The sequence below is a fragment of the Bos javanicus genome, chromosome 15 (genome assembly GCF_032452875.1).
Source record: "Bos javanicus breed banteng chromosome 15, ARS-OSU_banteng_1.0, whole genome shotgun sequence".
NCBI lineage: Eukaryota > Metazoa > Chordata > Mammalia > Artiodactyla > Bovidae > Bos > Bos javanicus.
In genome coordinates, this window is record NC_083882.1 from 24,015,654 (window position 1) to 24,035,546 (window position 19,893).

Below are 19,893 nucleotides of genomic sequence, written 5' to 3' on the forward strand. Positions count from 1 at the left end.
GCCTGGTAGGCTGCAGTCCAGGGGGTCGCTAAGAGTCGGACATGACTGAGCGACTTCGCTTTCACTTTTCACTTTAATGCATTGGAGAAGGAAATGGCAACTCACTCCACTATTCTTGCCTGGAGAATCCCAGGGACGGGGGAGCCTGTTGGGCTGCCGTCTATGGGGTCGCACAGAGTTGGACATGACTGAAGCGACTTAGCAGCAGCAGCAGCAAAACTAACCATGCCATATTCTGAGGCTGCTTTCACCTTCAGAGATGAGCCACATTCTGTCTGTGGAGTGTAAGTGGGCCTGGTTGGTTGAAGTCCCAATCTGAGTTACGTGGTTTCACAACCCCTAACGAGCTACAACCCCAGGCCTGCCTTTGAGTGTCCCCCTTGTGGGCTGCTGCATGCCGAGTACAGGAGTCCTTTCTAGCAATGCTGGCAGCAACGTGTCTCCTATGCTGTGGTCTCTGGATCATGGTACCAGCCTCACGGGCCCTGGACACTTCACCCCACACAGACCACAGTCTACCGCAGAGAGCCCTGGGAGCTGCTTTGAAAGGGGTTGTGCCCTGGAACACAGGTTATAAATCAAGCCTGCATATTAGGACCTCCTGGGTGAGGTGTGCAGGGTGAGGAGGAATGTAAGAGTTTTTAAAAAACCTGAGCAGTTAAACCAGAACTGACCCCACCCTAAACCAGTTAAACCTAACCTAAACCAGGGTGGTGGTGGTTTAGTCACTAAGTCATGTCAATTATTGGGATCCCATGGACTGTAGGCTGCCAGGGCTACCTCTGTCTATGGGATTCTCCAGGTGAGAATACTGGAGTGGGCTGCCATTTCATTCTCAATGAAGATCTTCCCCACTCAGGAATCGAACCCGGGTGCTGCATTGCAGGCAGATTCTTTACTGACTGAACTATGCCCTTGAAAGTGAAGTGAAAGTGAAGTTGCTTGGTCATGTCCAACTCTTTTGAGACCCCATAGACTGTAGCCTATCAGGCTCCTCCGCCCATGGGATTTTCCAGGCAAGCGTGCTGGAGTGGATTGCCATTTCCTTCTCCAGGGGATCTTCCCGACCCAGGAATCAAACCTGGGTCTCCCGCATTGCGGGCAGACGCTTTACCGTCTGAGCCACCAGGGAAGCCCGAGCTATGCCCTTCAGTTCAGTTCAGTCGCTCAGTCGTGTCCGACTCTTTGCGACCCCACGAATCGCAGCACGCCAGGCCTCCCTGTCCATCACCAACTCCCGGAGTTCACTCAGACTCACGTCCATCGCGTCAGTGATGCCATCCAGCCATCTCATCCTCTGTCATCCCCTTCTCCTGCCCCCAGTCCCTCCCAGCATCAGATCCTGGTATTAGCTGGAGAACAGCCAAGGCTGAGGATAACCGCCAGGGGGCGTCCTGTGGTTTTTCTCTCTGTGTCCTTAGCATCACCGTGAGGACCATCACTGGCCAGCAGCCCAGGATAGTGGTCTTTTCCTCTCCTGGTTGGAAAAGTGGGGACCCTGGGGACGAGGACAGGGCTGCACTCAGTGGACTGTTCCATCCGCCTGCTCCCTGCTGGCTGCCTGCCCCATCCTCCTTGGGCAAAACTTGTAGTTCCAAATGCCCCTGGGAGTTGTGTCTCTTCTAGAACATGCTGGAGCAAGAAGAGGGAAAGAGGGGACATGACGCTATTTGTTTCTCCTCACACCCTGAGGTCTGAGTTTAGCTCCATGCCTAGAATTCTGCACGAGCCAGAGAAGGGGTGTGGGGGCTTCATGTTCAAAGCCAAGTGAGCTCAGATCAGTAGTCAGGAGAGAACCATGGAAGGGCAGTAGTGTCTGTCTTATCCTATTGGGAAGAGTCTGAGGGGAGACTTTGAAGAACCAAGATAGAAAAAGTAAATGACACGATACTGGATGCTTGGGGCTAGTGCATTGGGATGACCCAGAGGGATGGTATGGGGAGGGAGGAGGGAGGAGGGTTCAGGATGGGGAACACATGTATATCTGTGGCGGATTCATTTTGATATTTGGCAAAACTAATACAATTGTGTAAAGTTTAAAAATAAAATAAAATTTAAAAAAGAAAAGAAAAAAGCAAATGATTTTTTTTGTTTGTTTGTTTTTGCATCTATTGTTCCATAAATGGTGAGGATCCCACAGAGATGCAAACAGGACTATCCCTAGGATTCACTTCAGCTCTGATGATCCCAGGGTCTAAACGGTGATTCCCCAGACCCTTGCTTTCTCTACTCTAATGGAGTTCGCAGTGTCAGGCCAACTCTAGCCAACACAGCCTTCTCATTGCTTACTAGCACCTTCTTCTCCCTTCCCAAGCCATCCCAAGCCAGACAGACACAGAGCCTACAGACACACACAGCTTCTACCCTGAGTGCCATTTCAGCACAGCTGCCTTCTAGAGGTTTCCTAAGGATATTTAGAATTGGATTTTACTAAGGCCCTTGACATTCCCAAGGAGAGGATCTCAGTTGAATTTCAAACCTGTTTAGGGGAGACTGGGGAGGAGGAGGATAGGAACCTTTGATTTCCTACCGAACGTTTCCACGCGGGGGTCCTACAGACCCTTAAACTCAGTGCCCCCAGCGGAACCCCCACAAGCCCTGCTCCTTGCCCTTGTCCCTCACCTAGTTCTCGTTCAGTCACCGAGTCGTGTCTGACTCTTTGCGGCCCGTGGACTGCAGCACGCCGGGCTTCCCCGCCCTTCACTATCTCCCAAAGTTTGCTCAAACTCATGTCCATTAGATGGATGCGCCATTGAGTCATTTAGTTGTGGGGACCCCAGCCCCCAATCTAGGAGTCTTTCTAGACCAGCACTGTCCAACAGAACTTTCCAGGAGAACGGAAATAATCCATGTCTGCCACTAACTCCACGTGCTGCTGAGCACTTGAAATGTGGCTGATGCAACTGAGGGATCTGATTTTTAATTTCGATCTGTTAAATTTGAGCAGCCACGGGTGGCTTGTGCACAGACAGGGGGGTCTACCCTCCTCTCCCTCTCCCCTCGCCCCCCACCATCCAATCAGTTACTAAGCTCACCAGGAAGGGCTTTCCGGGAGCTGGGATGTTGGAGGATGACAAGGACATAGCAGACAAGGGGCAAGGTCTGGACTAGCTGGAAGGGGTGGGGACCCCAGAGGCTGGGGAATGTGAAAGAGCAACGGACCTGTTTGTGGGTGCGGACAGCCCAGCGGAAGAGCAGAGGGTGGGCGAGAGGGTGGGCACTTCACCGGGAGACCTTGACACCCTTTGTAGGAGAGGAAAGGGGTGATGGAGAAGGGAGTCCTCCTGTGAGGGGCCCTGGAGTGTCTGACAGAGCTGTGGTGTATTCTCTCTCTCTCTTTTTTTTTTTTTTTAATATTTATTTGACTGCACTGGATCTTAGTTGCAGCATGTGGGATCTAGTTCCCTGACCAGGGATTGAATCCGGGCCCTCTGCATTAGGAGCACAGACTCTTAGCCACTGGACCACAGGGGAGTCCCTCGGGTGGATTCTTTACCTAGACTCTGAGCGCCGCGTCCCTCTTTGTAACACGTGTTGTTGAGGGGATGAATTGAGATGATGCGCATCACCAGTCTGTACAGGGACTCCCTTCACTTTCTTTTCCTCCATCATTCTGGTCCCACCTTTTTCTCATCATCATTTTGTTCACTTACTCACTACCCTCTGTCTAGACAAGCCTCAACACCACTGCTTAAGCCAATACATCCCACCCACCAAGGAGAGCCCTGGGAGATGAAAAGTGAAAGTCACTCAGTTGTGTCCGACTCTTTGCGACCCCACGGACTATACAGTCTGTGGAATTCTGCAGGCCAGAATACGGGAGTGGGTAGCCTTTCCCTTCTCCAGGGGATCTTCCCAACCCAGTGATCGAACCCAGGTCTCCCACACTGCAGGCAGATTCTTTACCAGCTGAGCCACCAGGGAAGCCCAAGAATACTGGAGTGGGTGGCCTATCCCTGGTCCAGGGAGTCTTGCCGACTCAGGAATCGAAACAGGGTCTCCTGCATTGCAGGCGGATTCTTTACCAACTGAGCTATCAGGGAAGCCCCCCCGCCAGGAGATGGCACTACCTGTCTAGCTGTCCCAGAGATGCTGATGGTTTGTTCTGCCTGGGAGGCCTCCTGTGCTGGGAAGAGTGGTCCCTCAGGGGGCTTCTCCTGGTTGTGGGGCTAGGAGCCCAGAAGGAGCAGAGGGGTTGGCAAGCTGTATTAACGGGAGTTAAAGGCAGGGAGGAAGTCCAGACCGACTGTGGGAACCAGTCCCCAGGAGCGGCACCTGGGTAACCTCACACCGCAGTCACGGGGGTTCCCCCAGCGACCAACGGAAAAAGCCGGGGGCTGAAAAGACACCCTAGAAGTATCAAGGACATGAGGGGCCTGGGAGACTGTGCCAGCAAAGCCAACCGGGGAGGGTGGAGCCCCATGAAAGAATGATGGGCTGGACGGAGGACAGGGCTGGTCTCCAGCCTGTGGTGGGGAGTGGAGGCGGGCGGTATAGCCAGTGGGCAGAGCACCAGAGGGGCCTCGGGGCTCCCTGAGCACAGGAACAGCAGCTCTGGTCCTCTGTTCAAGACCATTCACCACCTTCCCGCCCCCACGAGCACCCACAGAACACAACTCCAGCGGGGGCTCCAGGACCCCCAGGCCCGTGTGCCTCCGGCGCTCCAGCTGGTCCTGCCACTGTGCTCACAAGCACAGGCCCACTCCACACCCCTTCCCTTCATGGTCCCAGGCCCTTCTCCTCCCAGTGTGGGTCAGAGGCCTACCAATCATCTTTCAAGACCCAACTCACCTGTCCCTGCCCGCAAAGACTTCTCCGATTGCCTGGCTGGAGACAGTCACTCTGTCCCAATGCTCCCTACAGCGAGGTTCCTGCCTGGGTGTGAGCCCATCACTGCATCTGCTTATTTCCGCGTTCTATTAATACCTGGTCCTTCCTCCACACTCCATCCATGCCTGCTGGATCAGATACAGGCAGCAGGATTGTTACTGTAACTTAAGGGATGGTGGTAGCTGCCAGGCAGGGCTGAGGTAGGAAGGGAAGCTCGGGGCGGGGGTGTGGGGAGCTGGGTAGTGGAAAGACCATGGGCTTTGAAGCTGGGCCATCCACTACTGTATGATTTTGTGTGTGTGTTAGTCACTCAGTCATACCTGACTCTTTGCGACCCTATGGACTGTAGCCCGCCAGGCTCCTCTGTCCATGGGATTTCCCAGGCAAGAATACTACAGTGGGTTGCCATGCCCTCCTCCAGGGGATCACACCAACCTGTGCCCTTAGGCTGCTGAAACTTTCTTAGACTTGGCTGCATCATCTAACAGCTTATCTGCTGCTTATCTAACTGGCTTGTGATAATAATCAGATGCCCTGTGGTCAAAGGGCAGATCTGTTAGTAAGCACTCAACAGATTATTTTCTTGCAGTTTCTCCAGAGTTTCTGCAGAGTCAGAGGAATTTTTCTTTTGGAAGAGGTCACCAACAACCCAGTCTTTTGTCAAGGATATTCTTGGAAGGAGCTGACTATTTTTCTTTGCCAGTCCATCCAGAGGAGGAAAGGGTGGCTCTCCTTTAGTACCTTGGGGTGGGCTGTGACCCTGAGACCTCTTGCAACACACCTAAAGTAGTGTCAGGCCAGCTGGAGGGCAGGGCAAGCCCCATCAGTGGGTCGTGCCCCTTGACACACATCTGCGAGGCCCCAGGAGACGTACAAGGGCTTCCATGTCAGCAGAGTAAGGCGGCCGTGCCTGCATCTACCAGGAGAGGGAGGGGTCCAGGGCTGATGTTCCAGTGTGCAGAGGCACAGCATGAGGGCTCAACCTGCTCCGAGGATGAAGAGAGAACCGCAGAGGGTGCGGGATGGGGTGGGGGAAGCAATTTGGACATGAGGCTGAGAATGGCCTGGGCAGGGGTGTCCCTGCTGTGGGCTTTTTGGCTCTGTAACCCAGAGCAGCACCTGCTGTGGGAAGAACTAGACCACAAAACTTGTCTCCTCCAGGCAATTTCCTTTCTCTCTTGCCCAAGCCATCCTTTCTGCGTCCTGGACGCAGCTCGGAGCCTGACCTCCACAGACTACACTCATGGGGCCAATAGGACAGTGTTTGCAGTTGAACCTGGTCAGGAAAGCCCTACGAAAGAAGCCCCCTGCCTCTCCCATGTCCCAGGTGGTACCACCTCCCTCCCCGCAGCTCCCGCCTTCCTCCTCAGCACCTGACTCCCAGCTTCTGACACTGAGGATCCGGGGGGTTGGGGAGTGTGGGGGGCTGCCTTCGTCTCTCCAGCCTCACACACACACATCTCCAGACAGAGCCCGGGTGAAGATGGCAGAAAGCACAATCGAGTGTGGTGGGCACACAGCATTTTCTGTGGACTCGGAGCTGCATGGCTCCAACCACGTAAAAGTCCTTTCCAAACGCCCTGCAGGCCAGGGGCTGTGCCCTGCAGCGCTCACCCTGCTTTGTTTGCCAAGGAGCCGAGCTGAGATGGGAGAGGGAGTGGGAAGCTGATCCTACCAAGTGCCCCTTCTCCCCGCCCCCCAGAGATCCACTAAGCCAGCGTGGTCTCCCTCTACAAAGAGGGTCGTCTACTCTCCCTGTCAGCTTCCTACTTCCCTTGATCCCCCCAGAACCGGAGGCAGGGAGGGATGCCTGGTTGGCCGGAGGGGACCTTCAGTCACGTGGATGCCCAGACTCCTGCCTACTGCTACTGAAAACCCACTAAAACCCGCTCCTCCTAACCTGCACGCCCACCCCCCAGCACATACTCATGTGGTCCAGCTGCCCAAATGGTCATTGTTCTATTCACAGTCACCCTATGGGCCACATCCTAAAAATCCGGTCCCAAATGGTTTTCTTTCTCTCTCTCCTGTTTAAAAAAATTTTTTTCCTGACTACAGTGCCCTCTCCTAACTTCAGTCAGGGCTGGTCAGGGAAGAGGCTGGATGAATAACATCAGATGCATATTTGAAAGGCCTGGGCTCAAAAGCCAGCCTTGACACCCAACAACCACCCTCCCTACTTGAGAGGTCTCTCCTCTGTAATGGGGGGTCATATGGGCTGACCACCAGGGGTCACGAGGAGGACAGGATGGCATGGGAGGCAGAGGTGTCTGCTAACGCCACAGACACAGCCTGGGTCCTGGGCCCAGGAGGGCAGAGAAGCAGGGGGGCACAGGCTGGGCCACACCTCCCAGGATAGGGGTGATGTGGGAAGGCAACCCAGGTAGGTGGGCACCCTGGCAAGACCCCCAAAGCATGCCAGTCCTCAAAGCCCCTGGGTGCAGGCAGCTGACTGCCTGTTCTGAGCCTACCCGGAGCAGAACGTGCAGTCGCTTCCAGGGGCATCCACCCCACCATCGAGCAAGTCCTCTGCCATCAGACTTCCTGCCCTCCCCAGGTCCCCACCTATTTGCCCCCGGGTCAAGCCACGCTGGGGCTGCTACCTCCTAAGTCACCCTCGTCATCTAGGTAAAGAGCACCACGGGGCTGGGCATCGCGTGCCCGTGACAATGGTTGCCGCACCCAGCCAGGACTCTGCCCAGAGCTTTCATCACTGTCATGTGAGTATTGGGCTAACGCCTGACGTCCACTGGATTATGAACTCCAGAAAAGCAGGGATGGTAACCCCCTTCTTCACTGCTCATTCCTAGCGCTTCGCTTGGGGTCTGGAGTACCATAAACAGTTGCTCAGTGAATATTCACCCAGTAAGACCATGCTGGGTGGATGGATGGATGAATGGATGCAGTTTATCCTGCACTACTGCCTTCTCAATTCCTGGGACATCTCCTGAGCCTGCGGCCACCTGGAACCTCTCCAGAGCCCAGCAGGGGATGAATAAGGGACTGAAGCTTTGGAGACTTGCAGCCACAAGCAGACATCTGAGAGGATGGCTGCACGGTGCCCCACCGTGCCCAACCAGGAAGGCTCCTCCCTTAAGTGGTGCTTCCTGGCTGCATGCTGGCGGAGGGCGCCTGGGGTGCAGACTCCGTGTTCCGTAAAGGCAGATCAATGATCCTTTGATTAAAAGGCATTCTACAGACAAAGACGGGCATGGAGGCAGAAGCACAGGAGAATGGCCAGGAAAGAGAAAATCAGAGGGCTGCTATGCCCAGCCTGGGGCTCCCTTCTGCCCTCACTGATCGGGGCAAACGTGGGCTGTCGGGCCCTCTGGGGAGACAGCCAGAGCCTGGGCCACCCCCTTCCACCTTGGTGTTCCTGGGTCCCCCGTCATCCCTTTGCCCCCGAAGCACTGAGGTGGGGAGGAGGTGGAGCCCAGCCCTCCCCCTGCCCACTCCAGCTGTCAATCTGCTGTCTGGCACAAAGAGGCGAAGCTTCGTGACAGCTGTGGGCAGCTTTCCCTGCCCCGCCTCCCACCCCTGCCTGCCCTCTTCCCCTCTTCTCCTGTCAGTGCTCTTCCCAACCTGCTCTCGGGCTACCTTCCCTCCCTTCCTCTTTCCTCCCTCCCTCCCTCCTCTCTCTTCCTCTCTTTCTCTCTCCATCCTTTTGTCGTCTCTTCCACCCTGTGTGACCCCCCTAAGATTTCTAATGCTAACAGGAGTCTTTAAGCTCCCGTTCCAGGTCAAGATCATTTATAGACTGTGTGTGCATATGTCTGCATGTGTGTGTGTGCTTGCACGTGCCCTCGTGCATGTGCCTGGACTCCGGGCTGCATAACAGAGCTGAGAGGTCCCTGGGGGTGCTAGCCTCCTTGGGAGCCTAAAGCCTTTCCCAAGAGGGGGTAGCTGGGTTATCAAGCTGAGCTAGACCCTCCCCTGAGCTAGACTCGGAGCCTGCTCTGGCTTGTGTTCTGGGGACAGGAGCCTCTCCCAGGGCTTAGCACTATGTACAGGTTCAGGGAGAAGATCGAAGTCCATAATTAAGTGTTCAGGGCAAGTCAAGTGCTCCAAACTTTTGGTGCTAAAAATATTGTATTTAGCATGCAAATTACGCCCTGACAGCTCCCAGGAGCCTGAGCCCGTGGGAGCCAGCACCCTGTTTGTTACCACCGCTGTTATTCTCAAGGTGGTAAGAATATTCCTCCTTCACCGGCTTGATTTTATATTTCATTTTTAAAACAGCCAAACTTCTGTTGTTGTGTCAGTGCCGAGTCGTGGCCCCAGAAGGCTTGGAGCTGTGACTGGTCTGGAGGCCAGGAGGCAGGAGGACACAAGGCCATGTCACGCAGTAAGTGGGTCCTGATACCAGACAGGGCAAGGGGTGGACACGGACCCGGGCAGGGCTGCACCTTGAAGGCCAGTTTCCAGAAGCCTCGTCTGCCCTGGTGGGTGAGCAGGGCTGAAGCCTGGGCCTGCAGAGGTGCTCGGACCTGGAGAGAGGAGGCAAAGGGCAGGGGGCAGCCTGGCTTGCCCTGTGGCTCTGGTGATTAGGGAGCCCTGGGGACGCCACATGATTCCCACTGGAAATGTTCTGCCTGCCATCCTGGCCAACAGCTGAAGCTCAGGGCCACCCCACAGCAGCACTGAGCGCTCAGATCCACTGGGGAGGAGGGGCTGGGATGAGTAGGACACACACAGGCACATGCCTCTTCTGGTCCTCCCGGCACAGCCCCTGTGCTCCTCCCCCCTCCCCACCAGCACCCAGTCCTGTCCCTCTGACGGTGTCAGGGCCCCCCCTCCCTGGGGTCTCTCCATCTCACAGCCCCACACACACAGAGCCCTGGCCACACCCGATGAGGAGGACGGAGGGGACATTGCACCCCTCGCCCGAGGGAGCCTCGAGGGGACTCTTGTCAAAGTTTTATTAGTGTGGAGCATGTGTAGTGATGTTACAGAGTGTGGGGCCTGAGGAGAGGCTTCCCCTCTCCCCTCAGCAGCTGCTCAGCCGTGGGCTCCTCTAAGGCAGAGGCAACAGAGAAAGGGGACAGGACTGCGAAAAGGCGAGAGGAAGAGAAAAGGACAGTGGTTTGCGGCAGAGGGTGGCAGGCCCCCTGCCAAGGACCCCAGACACCTCCAACCCCGGCCCCATACATGTGACGAGCCCACCTTCTCTGCCAGAGCCCCCACTAGCCCAGCATTTGCTAAGAAAAGGGCTGTACCCATGTCCATCAGCAAAGTGGGCTTGGGATGGGGGAGTCCTGTCCACACAGGACCCCCACCTCCACCCCCGCCCCAGGTCCTTGGAGACCCAGGATCCTCCATCTCAGGGGCATGGAAACCTCCTGGTGAGCGGGTGGATCAGGACCACTGCTGTGGATAACTGAGCAGCTCCTGCCAGGCCGGGTGGGAGAAGGGGTGAGGAGTTTGGGCTTCTGCTTCTCTGGGGTCCGTCCAGACCTGGGGTGTACGCGGGTCTCCCAGGCCTGACACTGCCTGGGGTCGTGGCCAGAGCTCTGGCTTCTCAGGTGTGGGCCCTGGGTGGCTGTGACTGTCCACTCCTCCCCACCACCCGCTCCGGCATGGCCTGTGAAAACCAGGCCTCCGAGCCTCGATACTGGCCCTACAGCCGCAGAGCCCCAAAGCCCCAGAGAAAGGTCGGAGAAGGCAGCTGCGTCTTTGGTGCCAAAGAGAGAGGGTCTGGGAGTGGGCGGGGGCCCCCTTGAGCTGCCCCTGAGCCCGGGGGTCCGCCCGTGGCGCCTCGCTCTCCAGCGCTGCCCCCCGCTGCTCCAAGGTGCGCGGATGGTGCGGGGCAGGAGCCAAGCTAACACTGCAGGGCCCGCGGGCGAGGACATGGCCCAGGCTGCCCTGCGCCCCCCTTGCCCGCGGCTCCCGGGGCCCCAGGCGGGGCCGCGGGGCAGGGAAGGGGAGAGGCGGGCTGCTGTGCAGGTAGGCAGCAGGGTCAGCAGTGTAGGATCTTCAGGAAGGCCTTGCGGAACTCGATGTTGAAGGTGGTGTAGATGATGGGGTTCACGGCGCTGTTGACGTAGCCCAGCCACGTGAAGGCGCTGTACAGCACGGGCGGGATGTTGCAGTCACAGTGTATGTTCAGGATGTGGGTGATGAAGAAGGGCAGCCAGCAGATGATGAACACGCCTGCGGGAGAGGGCGCCGGTCAGGGGGCCGGCGCGGGGGCGGGAAGGCCGGGGCCCCAGGGCGCACGGGGTGGGGAGGGGCAGGGGGACTGGACCCGGATCACTTGCTGCAGCCCCGCCCAGGCACCAGTGCGCTCGCCCAAAAGCCTTGTCTCGTTCACCCTCCTTTATCTCGGTCGAGGGGGCGGTTAAGGGGGAGGTTGGGGGGGGTGTTGAAGGGGGTTCCTCACTGCCCCTTTAATTGTTCACAGCGTTAGTTCCACTGGGTCTTGGTTGAGGCAAGTAAACTTCCTGATTCCTCAACAATAGCAGCATTAACAACAGTGCAGGGTGCTGACTTGAAGTTGTAAAATGCTTTCACCACCGTGCATCACTTGATGACCACAACAACCCTGAGAGGTAGTCTACTCTGCTGACAAGGAGACTGAGAGAAGTGACTTGCTCAGGGTCACTAGGTTCTCAGAGCCACCATGGTACACTGGTCAAGTTCAGATTCTAGAATCAGCACGTGTTTGCATGTGTGCTAAGTTGCTTCACTGGTGTCCCGACTCTGCAACCCTGTGGACTGTAGCCCTCCAGGCTCTTCTGTCCATGGGATTCTCCAGGCAAGAATGCTGCCTGAGTTTAAATCACGCATCCTCTCTGATCAAGTGACAGAAGCTCTCTGAACCTCAATTTCCCCATCTTTAAAATGAGCATAATTATAGCATCTACCTAGTCAGGTATGTCATTGGGTTTGACCTGTGCCTGAAAAGTGCCAGTCCTGTGACCTACCAGCCCTGGTTAGGGAGCAATGGCAGGACTATATTGCTGGGTCCGTCGCCCAGCCGGGGTTGGGCAGGGCCGGGCTGCGGCCAGGGGCCAGGGCCGACTCACCGAGAACAATGGCGAGCATCTGGGTGGCCTTCTTCTCCTTCTGCTGGGAGAGCTTCCTGCGGCTCATGGTCTTGAGAGAGGTCCGGGTTTTGCCATTGGGCATGGACTGGATCTCAAAGATCTTGGCAATCTTGGGGTGGTCTTTGGCATGCCCGTTCTTCTCTGGCTTTGCGGGGCTGTCGGGTGTGCTATGCAGGCCGTGGTGGGATGGGTCGGGGAGGGTCAGCTGGTGGTGGCTGGGGGGCATGGGGCTGTATCGGGTCCTCTCAGGCGGGCTGGTGCTGGAGAGCATCTCCATCTCTAGCTCCTGGGCTCGGCGGGCGGCCTCCTGCACAGAGGCAGAGAGCACTGGGTGGAGCCAGGCAAGCTCTCAGCCCTCGGCCACCCAGCCTCGCCTGGCCTCCCTGGCCTCACCTGGCCTCACTCAGGCTCCCTTATCTCCTCTGGAGACCCCTGCAAGCATCCCAGGGTCCCTCTGCCAGAGAGGCAAGGGGGGTGGTCACTGGGAGGCAAGGGCTGTGTGGGTACAGGACCCAGGGCCCACGGCAGCCTCCGCCTGCCGGGTCACCCCCAGCCCCTTCCTGGAGCAATCCTCAAGCAGCCTCAGTGATCTCACCACCACTCTGTGGGGGCTTCATACCCAGGCACTTCTCTTCCAGGAGCTGAGCAACACTTGCTGAGTGCCAAGCTGAGTGCCAGGAGCCAAGCTGGATGCTGAGAGTAAGTTAGTGATTGACATTTAGTGCCTGCCTCTCCAGGAGCTCATGTTCTAACCACAGAGAGGGCACCCTGTTCTTCTTGCCCCGGCTGACCTGAGGCACTTGCACCAGCACTCACAGGTGAACTCCACTTCTCCTGCTAGACTGCTGGAGGTGCCGAAGGGCGAACCCCTCTATCCCCACATCTTCCCTGCTGGGCTGATCTGGAGGGCCCTGACCTCAGGTCTTCACGGCTCCCCAGGTCCTTCCCCATGCCCCCTTATTCCAGGCTTTGGGGTCTCAGTCTGAGCTTCTGAAATGCAGCCTCACTGTGCCCTGATCCTTGCCCTCAAGTGGTTCCGTGGAGTCCTGCCTTTGCTGGTGAACGTCAACTGCTCAGATGACAAGTGGGGGCCCTGCTTGCTGAAGACACCTGACCTGGACTCAGTGTACAGTTCTCCGTGTGTTCCCTGGCCCCCATCCTCTGCTCATGCTGGGGGAAGGGACATCTGCTGCTTGGACCCCGGTGCTACTATCCCTGGGCAAAGCCTGGGATCTGCTGGGATTGTGGGTTTCTGGGCTCTAATTACAGGCTGCACTGCACTGTGAGCCCTGAGTGCTCTGCTCTCTCCCTCCTGCCACAAGCTCCCAGCTTCCAGCCCCCAAACCTGCCTGTCTGTCAGGCGGTATGTGCAAATAAAAAGAACATGGGCATGGGTTTCAGAGAGTCACTTAGGTCTGGGCTCAGCTATTCATTCTCTTGCTAACTGTTTAGCCTTGGGTGAGTTACCTAACCTCTCTGAGCCTCTGTTTCCTCTTCTGTAAAATGAAGATCCATAAAATCAATAAGACTTACCTCTCAGGGTCGCTGTGAGGATTTGATGAGAAAATAGAAAGATGGTAGATGTTCTATTAATGGTCATAGCCATTAATATTATTGTTATGTGGCCAAGTGCTTTCTCCCATCCACCTCCTTACACTAAGGGTAATTCTTTGTGCCCTGAAGAATTAATTGAGCTGTCCTGCTCCACGCCTACTTATGAGTGTGTGTGGTGAGCTTGGCCTCAGCTGAGGCAAAGTGGGGGTCCTGGGAGGGGCTCATCCCTCGGACCAGTTGGTGAGGTCTCTGAGAATCACGGCGGATCGTTTCCCTGGAGGTAGACAGACAGGGCTCTGGGTCCCTGACCTGAACACTTACCACTCTCCGCCTGTTCACTGGGAAACTCCCATTAGACTTCATGATAACGGTGCAGAGTTTCATGTCCTCGGGGTGAGTACAGTTGCCCTGTGGAGTGAGCCAGCACATGGGTCATGATGGGGAGGGGGGTGGGGACAGAAACCCAATGCAGGGTAGTCAGGCTGGGCACGGGAGCTCAGAGAAAGGCAGAGATTAGGAGGGTGGGGCCTGAGCAGGCAACTGAGGCAAGGTTGAAGGTCGGTACTGTGACATGATGAGGTGGGCAGGAGGAGGGACAACAGGACTCTGACTTCTAAGTGGCACCTGCTAAGGATCTGGCACCCTATCGGGCATGCCCAGTCCCTCTCACGCTGAATCCTCAAGACCACCCTGTGAGATCAGTGTTCTTATTCACGCTTAACAGATGAGAAGACAGAGGCTCAGAGAGGTTAAGCAACTTGCCCAAGGACACTCAGCAAAAAAGCAGCAGTGCCAGGATTTGAACATGATGTGTCTAAGCCCCAAGCTCTTATTCCTTCTGTGCCCACATACCATCTTCCTCTGGAAGGGTTGAGTGGGGATGGAGGGGAGGAAGAAGTCACAAGATACAAGGATGGAAATGCAAAGGGGGCAAAGGAGGGAAGCAGGTGAGAGCAGGTGAGCAGAAGGAGAACTGAGCAGAAGAGGATGGAGCACAGAAAAGAAATAAAATGGGATGAAGGTGTCAGAGGGACGGAAAGGGAGATGGAAGGCTAGAGTGAGCGAAGGAAGAGGAAGGAAAGCAAAGGAGAGGAGCAAGCCGGGTGCAAGAACTGCTGCGCTCAGACAAAGGTTTCCTCCCAGGTGGTCTCCACCCCCTCCCCACCTACCCATCCTGGAGACTCAAGTTGCCCACTAAGGTCCCAGCTCTGAAATCTGCCCTCCTCCTGGCTCCTTTAGCCTGGACCCCAGCCCACCCCACCCCCCGGGTCACGGTGAGGCAGAGACATTGGGGGGGGGCGGGCTTGGGACCTTCAGCGGGGCCTTCAGGTTGGCCCGGAAAGCCCGGCTGCTGCGCTTTGTGTTGACGCGCTTGCGCCGCCTGCGGAGGACGATGTAGATCTTGATGTAGACCAGCAGGGTGACGATGAAGGGCACATAGAAGGAGACGATGGAGGAGTAGACCACGAAGGCGGGGTTGGCGATGATGCACTCGTTCTGGTCTGGGGAGGGAAGAAGGAAAGCCCCGGGGGTGGGCGCGTCAGCGAGGCCCCCCCACCTGGGGCCACAGTGTCTGCCTGCCACCAAGGAGCAATGTTTACAGAGAGTACGGCTCGATGCCTAAGGTGGCCTGGAAGCCTTAGATGTAAACACGCAAATCAGAGTATTAAAAACAACCATGAACAAAAAGCTGCTTCCAAGTGTTTCCATTAATAACCCCTCGTTGCTTCGTCATTGGTTTTGTCATCCATGAGCCCACAAGTGGAGCCACGTTTTTTTTGGAAAAAATAATGGGAGAAAACAATTTTTAAAAAGTAGCTTATTATTTTAGCTTTTCCTGTGTGTTGCGGGGGGAGATCTGACACCTTTTAATTTTAGGAACAAGACCACTTGGTCCTCTTTGCTGAACTCAACCTGTGTTCCACTGGCTTTCCACGTTCCCTGTCAGATCTAGCAGATGACTGTGCTGTCTCCCAGGGCCTTTCCAGATTAATTCAACCATGTATAGCCCCATTCCTGCTTCTTGAAATTCCCATGACTCTTAGATTTTTAACCACATGCTTTTGAGTCTTCCTGTGTCCTGTCCAGTAATGGTCTCCAAAGGCACGCTGGCATTATGTGCAAGGCATTATGTGAGGCATTATGAGCCCCCAGAGGCTCCCACATGGCGGCTGTGCCTTCTCTGAGATGCTCCTGACTGCCTCACACAGGACCCGGTCACGATGGGCTAGCCTCTTATTTTTTTCCACCTTTTCTGCTCCAGGTGGCTCAGGCCTGGCCTGAGTTTGGCCAGTCCTTGGGGCTGAAGCTTCATTATCAGGGGTGATGGAGGCCCAGCAGCCTCCCACCCTGGGTGCACACACACAGACAGGCACAGACATGCAGTCTGCCAGGCTGTCTGGTTGGCTCCAATTTAATAAAGTTGAAAATCTCCAGGCATCCTCCTGAAACATTATCCCCATTCCTCACCCAACACCATTGTGCTCCAAGCCATTTTTCCTCTCTGACCTTACCAGGAACAATCCAGGAGACCGGAGTCACCCTGACCCAGGAGACTCAGCCTGGCTTCAGTCTAAGGTGGTGAACAGGCTCTTGGTGGGCCACCACCCATGTCCACGCCAGGGTTCAGCTCCCTCAGGGGCCAGCTGAGCCCCAGGAGGACAGAGGCAGGACTCACCTGTGTTGTTGAGTCCGAAGAGCATCGGGCAGGAGATGGTAAAGGACAGGACCCAGACGATGGCGATCATGACCGTGACTCGGCGCTTGGAGCTGTAACGTGTGTTGTAGAGCATGGGCATGGCCACGGCTGTGTACCTGCAAGGGCGCGGGGGTGGCCCCTGAGTCTGGGGCGCAGGCCCAGGGACTCCTCACTCCACAGAGACACCCCACTTTGGGATGATGGAAAATTGGTCCCCCTCCTGTTTACCCTAAATCAACCCTTTCCTGTCCCGTACTTAGCAAGGAAGTTGGTGACGCTCATCAAGTGCTTAATGACTGACAGGCTACCATTCAATCCTAGGCTGTGTCTGCCACTCCAATCTGCCTGCTTGGATTTTAGGTTTCATGAGGGGCCATGGCCTGGGTCTTTGCATCTTTGAAACTGGACCTGCTGCACCTGTGCTGGGCCCAGGGAGGGTAGACGTGTTTATTGATGGATTGCTACCTGGGCCCCATAAAGCAAGGATTAGGTCTCATTCAGCAGAAAAGAATAACAACGGTAATTGTTTATGATGCCACACACGGTTCTGCTCAGCACGTCTCAGACATCAGCTCCATTCATCTTCCAAGAATTCTGTTAAGGGCAGAGAGCCAGGGCTTCTGGAAGCCCATATGACTTGTGTGTGCAATTTAGTAAAAGGCTCCAAATGTGGAACTTAGCAAAGTGAGCTGAGCCTGAGTCCCCCTTGGCAAGGTGCCCTATGCGGGACAGAAAACACTCAACTGACAGTAGAGTCACACATGGGCAGGTGTCATCATCTTGGTTTCTAGACAATGAAACTCGGGTTCTAAGAACATCCACAATCTGCCCAAGGTCATGTAAGTAAGAAGAGATAGGGCCTCCTGCAGTCATGTCAAGCGCGTTCTCTTCTATGCTGATCTCTGTCCAGGGGTGCTTGGTCACATTATTGTCCACAGACACCTCCCTTTATGGGGTCTGTCCTCTCCCAGCCAGACACATATGCACACACACATGCATACAAACACGTGGACTCAGGGACACAGCCAGCCGCACAGCATCATGGATAGAGCCTGACCCTGCAGGAGAGGCAGGGCAGCCAGCAAGGTGGATGGTCTGGGTCGCCTCTCCCGCCCTGGCTGGGCTCACCTGTCGATGCTGATGGCACACAGGTTCAGGATGCTGGCTGTGCACATCATGACATCCAGGGTGACAAAGATGTCACAGTGAATCCTGCTGAATTTCCACTCGCCCACCACCTGGAGACAAAGTAACATAATGGGTGGACAGCCCAGGATACTGGCCCATGCACCAGAGTTCGGTCTCCTGGGGTGATGGGCTCAGCTGCGGTCTGATGGGTCTCAGTGATGGGTCTCCAGCCTGGGGAGAAAAGGGGCAGCCATGGGAGTTGTGCTCGTGGGTCAGTGAGGTCCTCGCCCAGCTCACCTCTCCTCCTAGACACGTAAGGCCACTCACTCTGTGCCAAGACATTTGGGAGAAGAAAGATGATGAAATTGTACAAGTGCTTCAGCTTTGAACCTTCATCTGTAAAACCTTTGTGTGAATACCTTACGACTCTCATGTTACCAATAGGGAAACTGCCCCAGAAAAGGGTGTGGACTCGCCCGAGGCCTTTCAGCTCAGTTTCTGGACTCGCCCTGGCCCAGGTATCTTGGGGTGGCGGACTGGGCTGCTCCTTCAGTGCCCAGCATGGGGTATGACACAGAGCTGGGACTCAGTAAGTGTCTGTGAAGAGCAATGGTGATTATGAAACAGTGAAGACATTTCTACTCCTTGCTGCACTTGAAGAATGAAAGAGGGGGAAGCTTTAGGAAGAACAGAATGGGCTGGAGATGTGTAATAAATCATCCCTGGTTCAGTGCAGAACCATGAGTCCAGCTTATGACACAAGCATTTCATACCCTTCTTTCCCCTGACACACACACGCATACCCCACATGCACACCCCCACCCCACAACTCCCCTTTACACATACAGACACACACACTCACTTAGCAGGCTACCCTGGCAGCTGTGGAAGCTTGGAGCAGCCCCATCCCTGGGGACAAGAGTCAAGACAGGGAGATAAAACTTGGGTCACTACCTATTGGAGAAAGAGGAGCAGGAAAGCCCATCCTGGTGATGGGAGCAGAGCAGTAGCCACTCTGTGCGGCACAGCAGGGCTAGTTACAAAGCTCATTCTCAGTGCTGCCCTCTTAGCTGCTCACAGGCATAAAGCCAATTGCTGGCATAAGGACAGTGATGGGCAGTGCATGGAGGAAACTGTAGCTTTTCCTGGAAGACAGGAAGCTTCTTGTGTGGCACTGCCGTCTCTGGGGCTCACGTGGGGCAAGGGTATCTAAGCGCTGGCCAGGCAGCCATGCGGCCAGGGTAGGGGGCGTGGGATAGGAGGGGCTTCCCTGGCATCAACAGAGTCTACCTTTAAGGCACCCCTGGGAGAGTCCCAGGCACACCTGGCTCTGTGCCCCACCTTGACATCCTCCTAGGGTAGGACCAGTATTTCCAAGCTGCTCTCACCCACCTGGCAACCTAGGTCTGAGATATCAGGGTCGTCTCCTCCATCCTCCTCACTTCCTTCCCTCTTCCCTGCCTTCCTTACTTCTAATAGACACATACTGAGCATCTTATTATGTGTCCAGCTCTGTCCTAGGCTCTGGGGCACAGCGGTGAACAATCCTGACAAAGTCTTTAGGGAACTCTCAACCCCTGTCCCTAAAGGGTTTCCTGGAGCACAGAAGAAGTGGGAGGGGGGCTTCCTGCAAGGTCCCAGGAACAGCTGCTCTAGAACGCAGGTTGGGGCTTCTGAATCAAAGGCTCAAGAAAGTGTGTCAGTAGCCACTGTTTATAGAACATCTGCCACGAGCACTTTACCTCATTTATTGTAACTTAAAGCTCATGGAGTTGGACACGACTGAGCAACTGAACTGAACTGAACTGAAAGCTCATACAAGAGGGTGCTGCTTATGCCCACTCCTGGATGAGGGGTGAAGCTCTGGAGTACACCCAGATCATGTGCAGCAGGGCTGGGATTTGAAGCGAGTTTTGGGGGCAGCACATCCTATGCTCTCTCCCGAGCTGCCTTGGAAGGGACCATCTAGTTTGTCAGAAGAGGAGACAATTATGTAAAAAGTCCTTAGATAAACAGGGCTTTCCAGGTGGCGTCAGTGGTAAAATATCTGCCTACCAGTGCAGGAGAGGCAAGAGACATGGGTTTGATTCCTGGAGCAGGAAGATCCCCTGGAGGAGGAAATGGCAACCCACTGCTATAGTATTCTTGCCTGGAAAATTCCATGGATAGAGGAGCTTAGTGGGCTACAGTCCGTGTGGTCACAGAGTCAGACACGGCTGACTAAGCACAAGCACTAGATAAGCATAAAGTGGGAAAGCAGCGATTATAACTGCTAGCCCCACTCCAGGGCTGTTTCCTCGGAACCTTTGACAACGTTCATCAACATCCTTGCTCACATGAGGCTGGGATCTGCAGAACGGGCTTTGTCATCTCCATCAGACTCCACTGTAATGGCCCTGCAGGGAACTCAGACCCCAGCCCCAAGGATGCTCGTGGCTGTTGACTAAGTCAGTGACTGTGATCTGAGTCTGTTACATCTGCGTTTCTGGAAAATGCACCCAGCAAACCTTCCCTTCAAAGGACTGTGAGGCCAAAACAGCACGGGCTGGCAACTGGCTCTCTTCTCTCAGCTTCTCCAGATGCAAGGTGGTAGGGTCAAGACTGGAACTGGGTCCTCTCACCCCAAAACCAGCATGC

The 19,893-nt window shown here is 55.5% G+C and overlaps 1 protein-coding gene across 2 annotated transcripts in view; it reads right to left on the reverse strand.

Annotated features, from left to right (window-relative positions):
* Nucleotides 1-9,735: 9,735 nt before the first annotated feature.
* DRD2 (dopamine receptor D2) overlaps nt 9,736-19,893 on the reverse strand; it is a 71,028-nt gene continuing 60,870 nt past the window's right edge. For both annotated transcript variants that reach the window (XM_061440339.1, XM_061440340.1), the window contains exons 3-8: nt 17,257-17,366; nt 16,108-16,244; nt 14,742-14,932; nt 13,752-13,838; nt 11,856-12,183; nt 9,736-10,980 (exon numbers count right to left, since the gene is read on the reverse strand). In XM_061440339.1, coding sequence (XP_061296323.1) covers nt 10,787-10,980; nt 11,856-12,183; nt 13,752-13,838; nt 14,742-14,932; nt 16,108-16,244; nt 17,257-17,366 — 1,047 coding nt within the window. In that variant the 3' untranslated portion in view covers nt 9,736-10,786. The remainder of the gene's footprint in view (nt 10,981-11,855; nt 12,184-13,751; nt 13,839-14,741; nt 14,933-16,107; nt 16,245-17,256; nt 17,367-19,893) is intronic.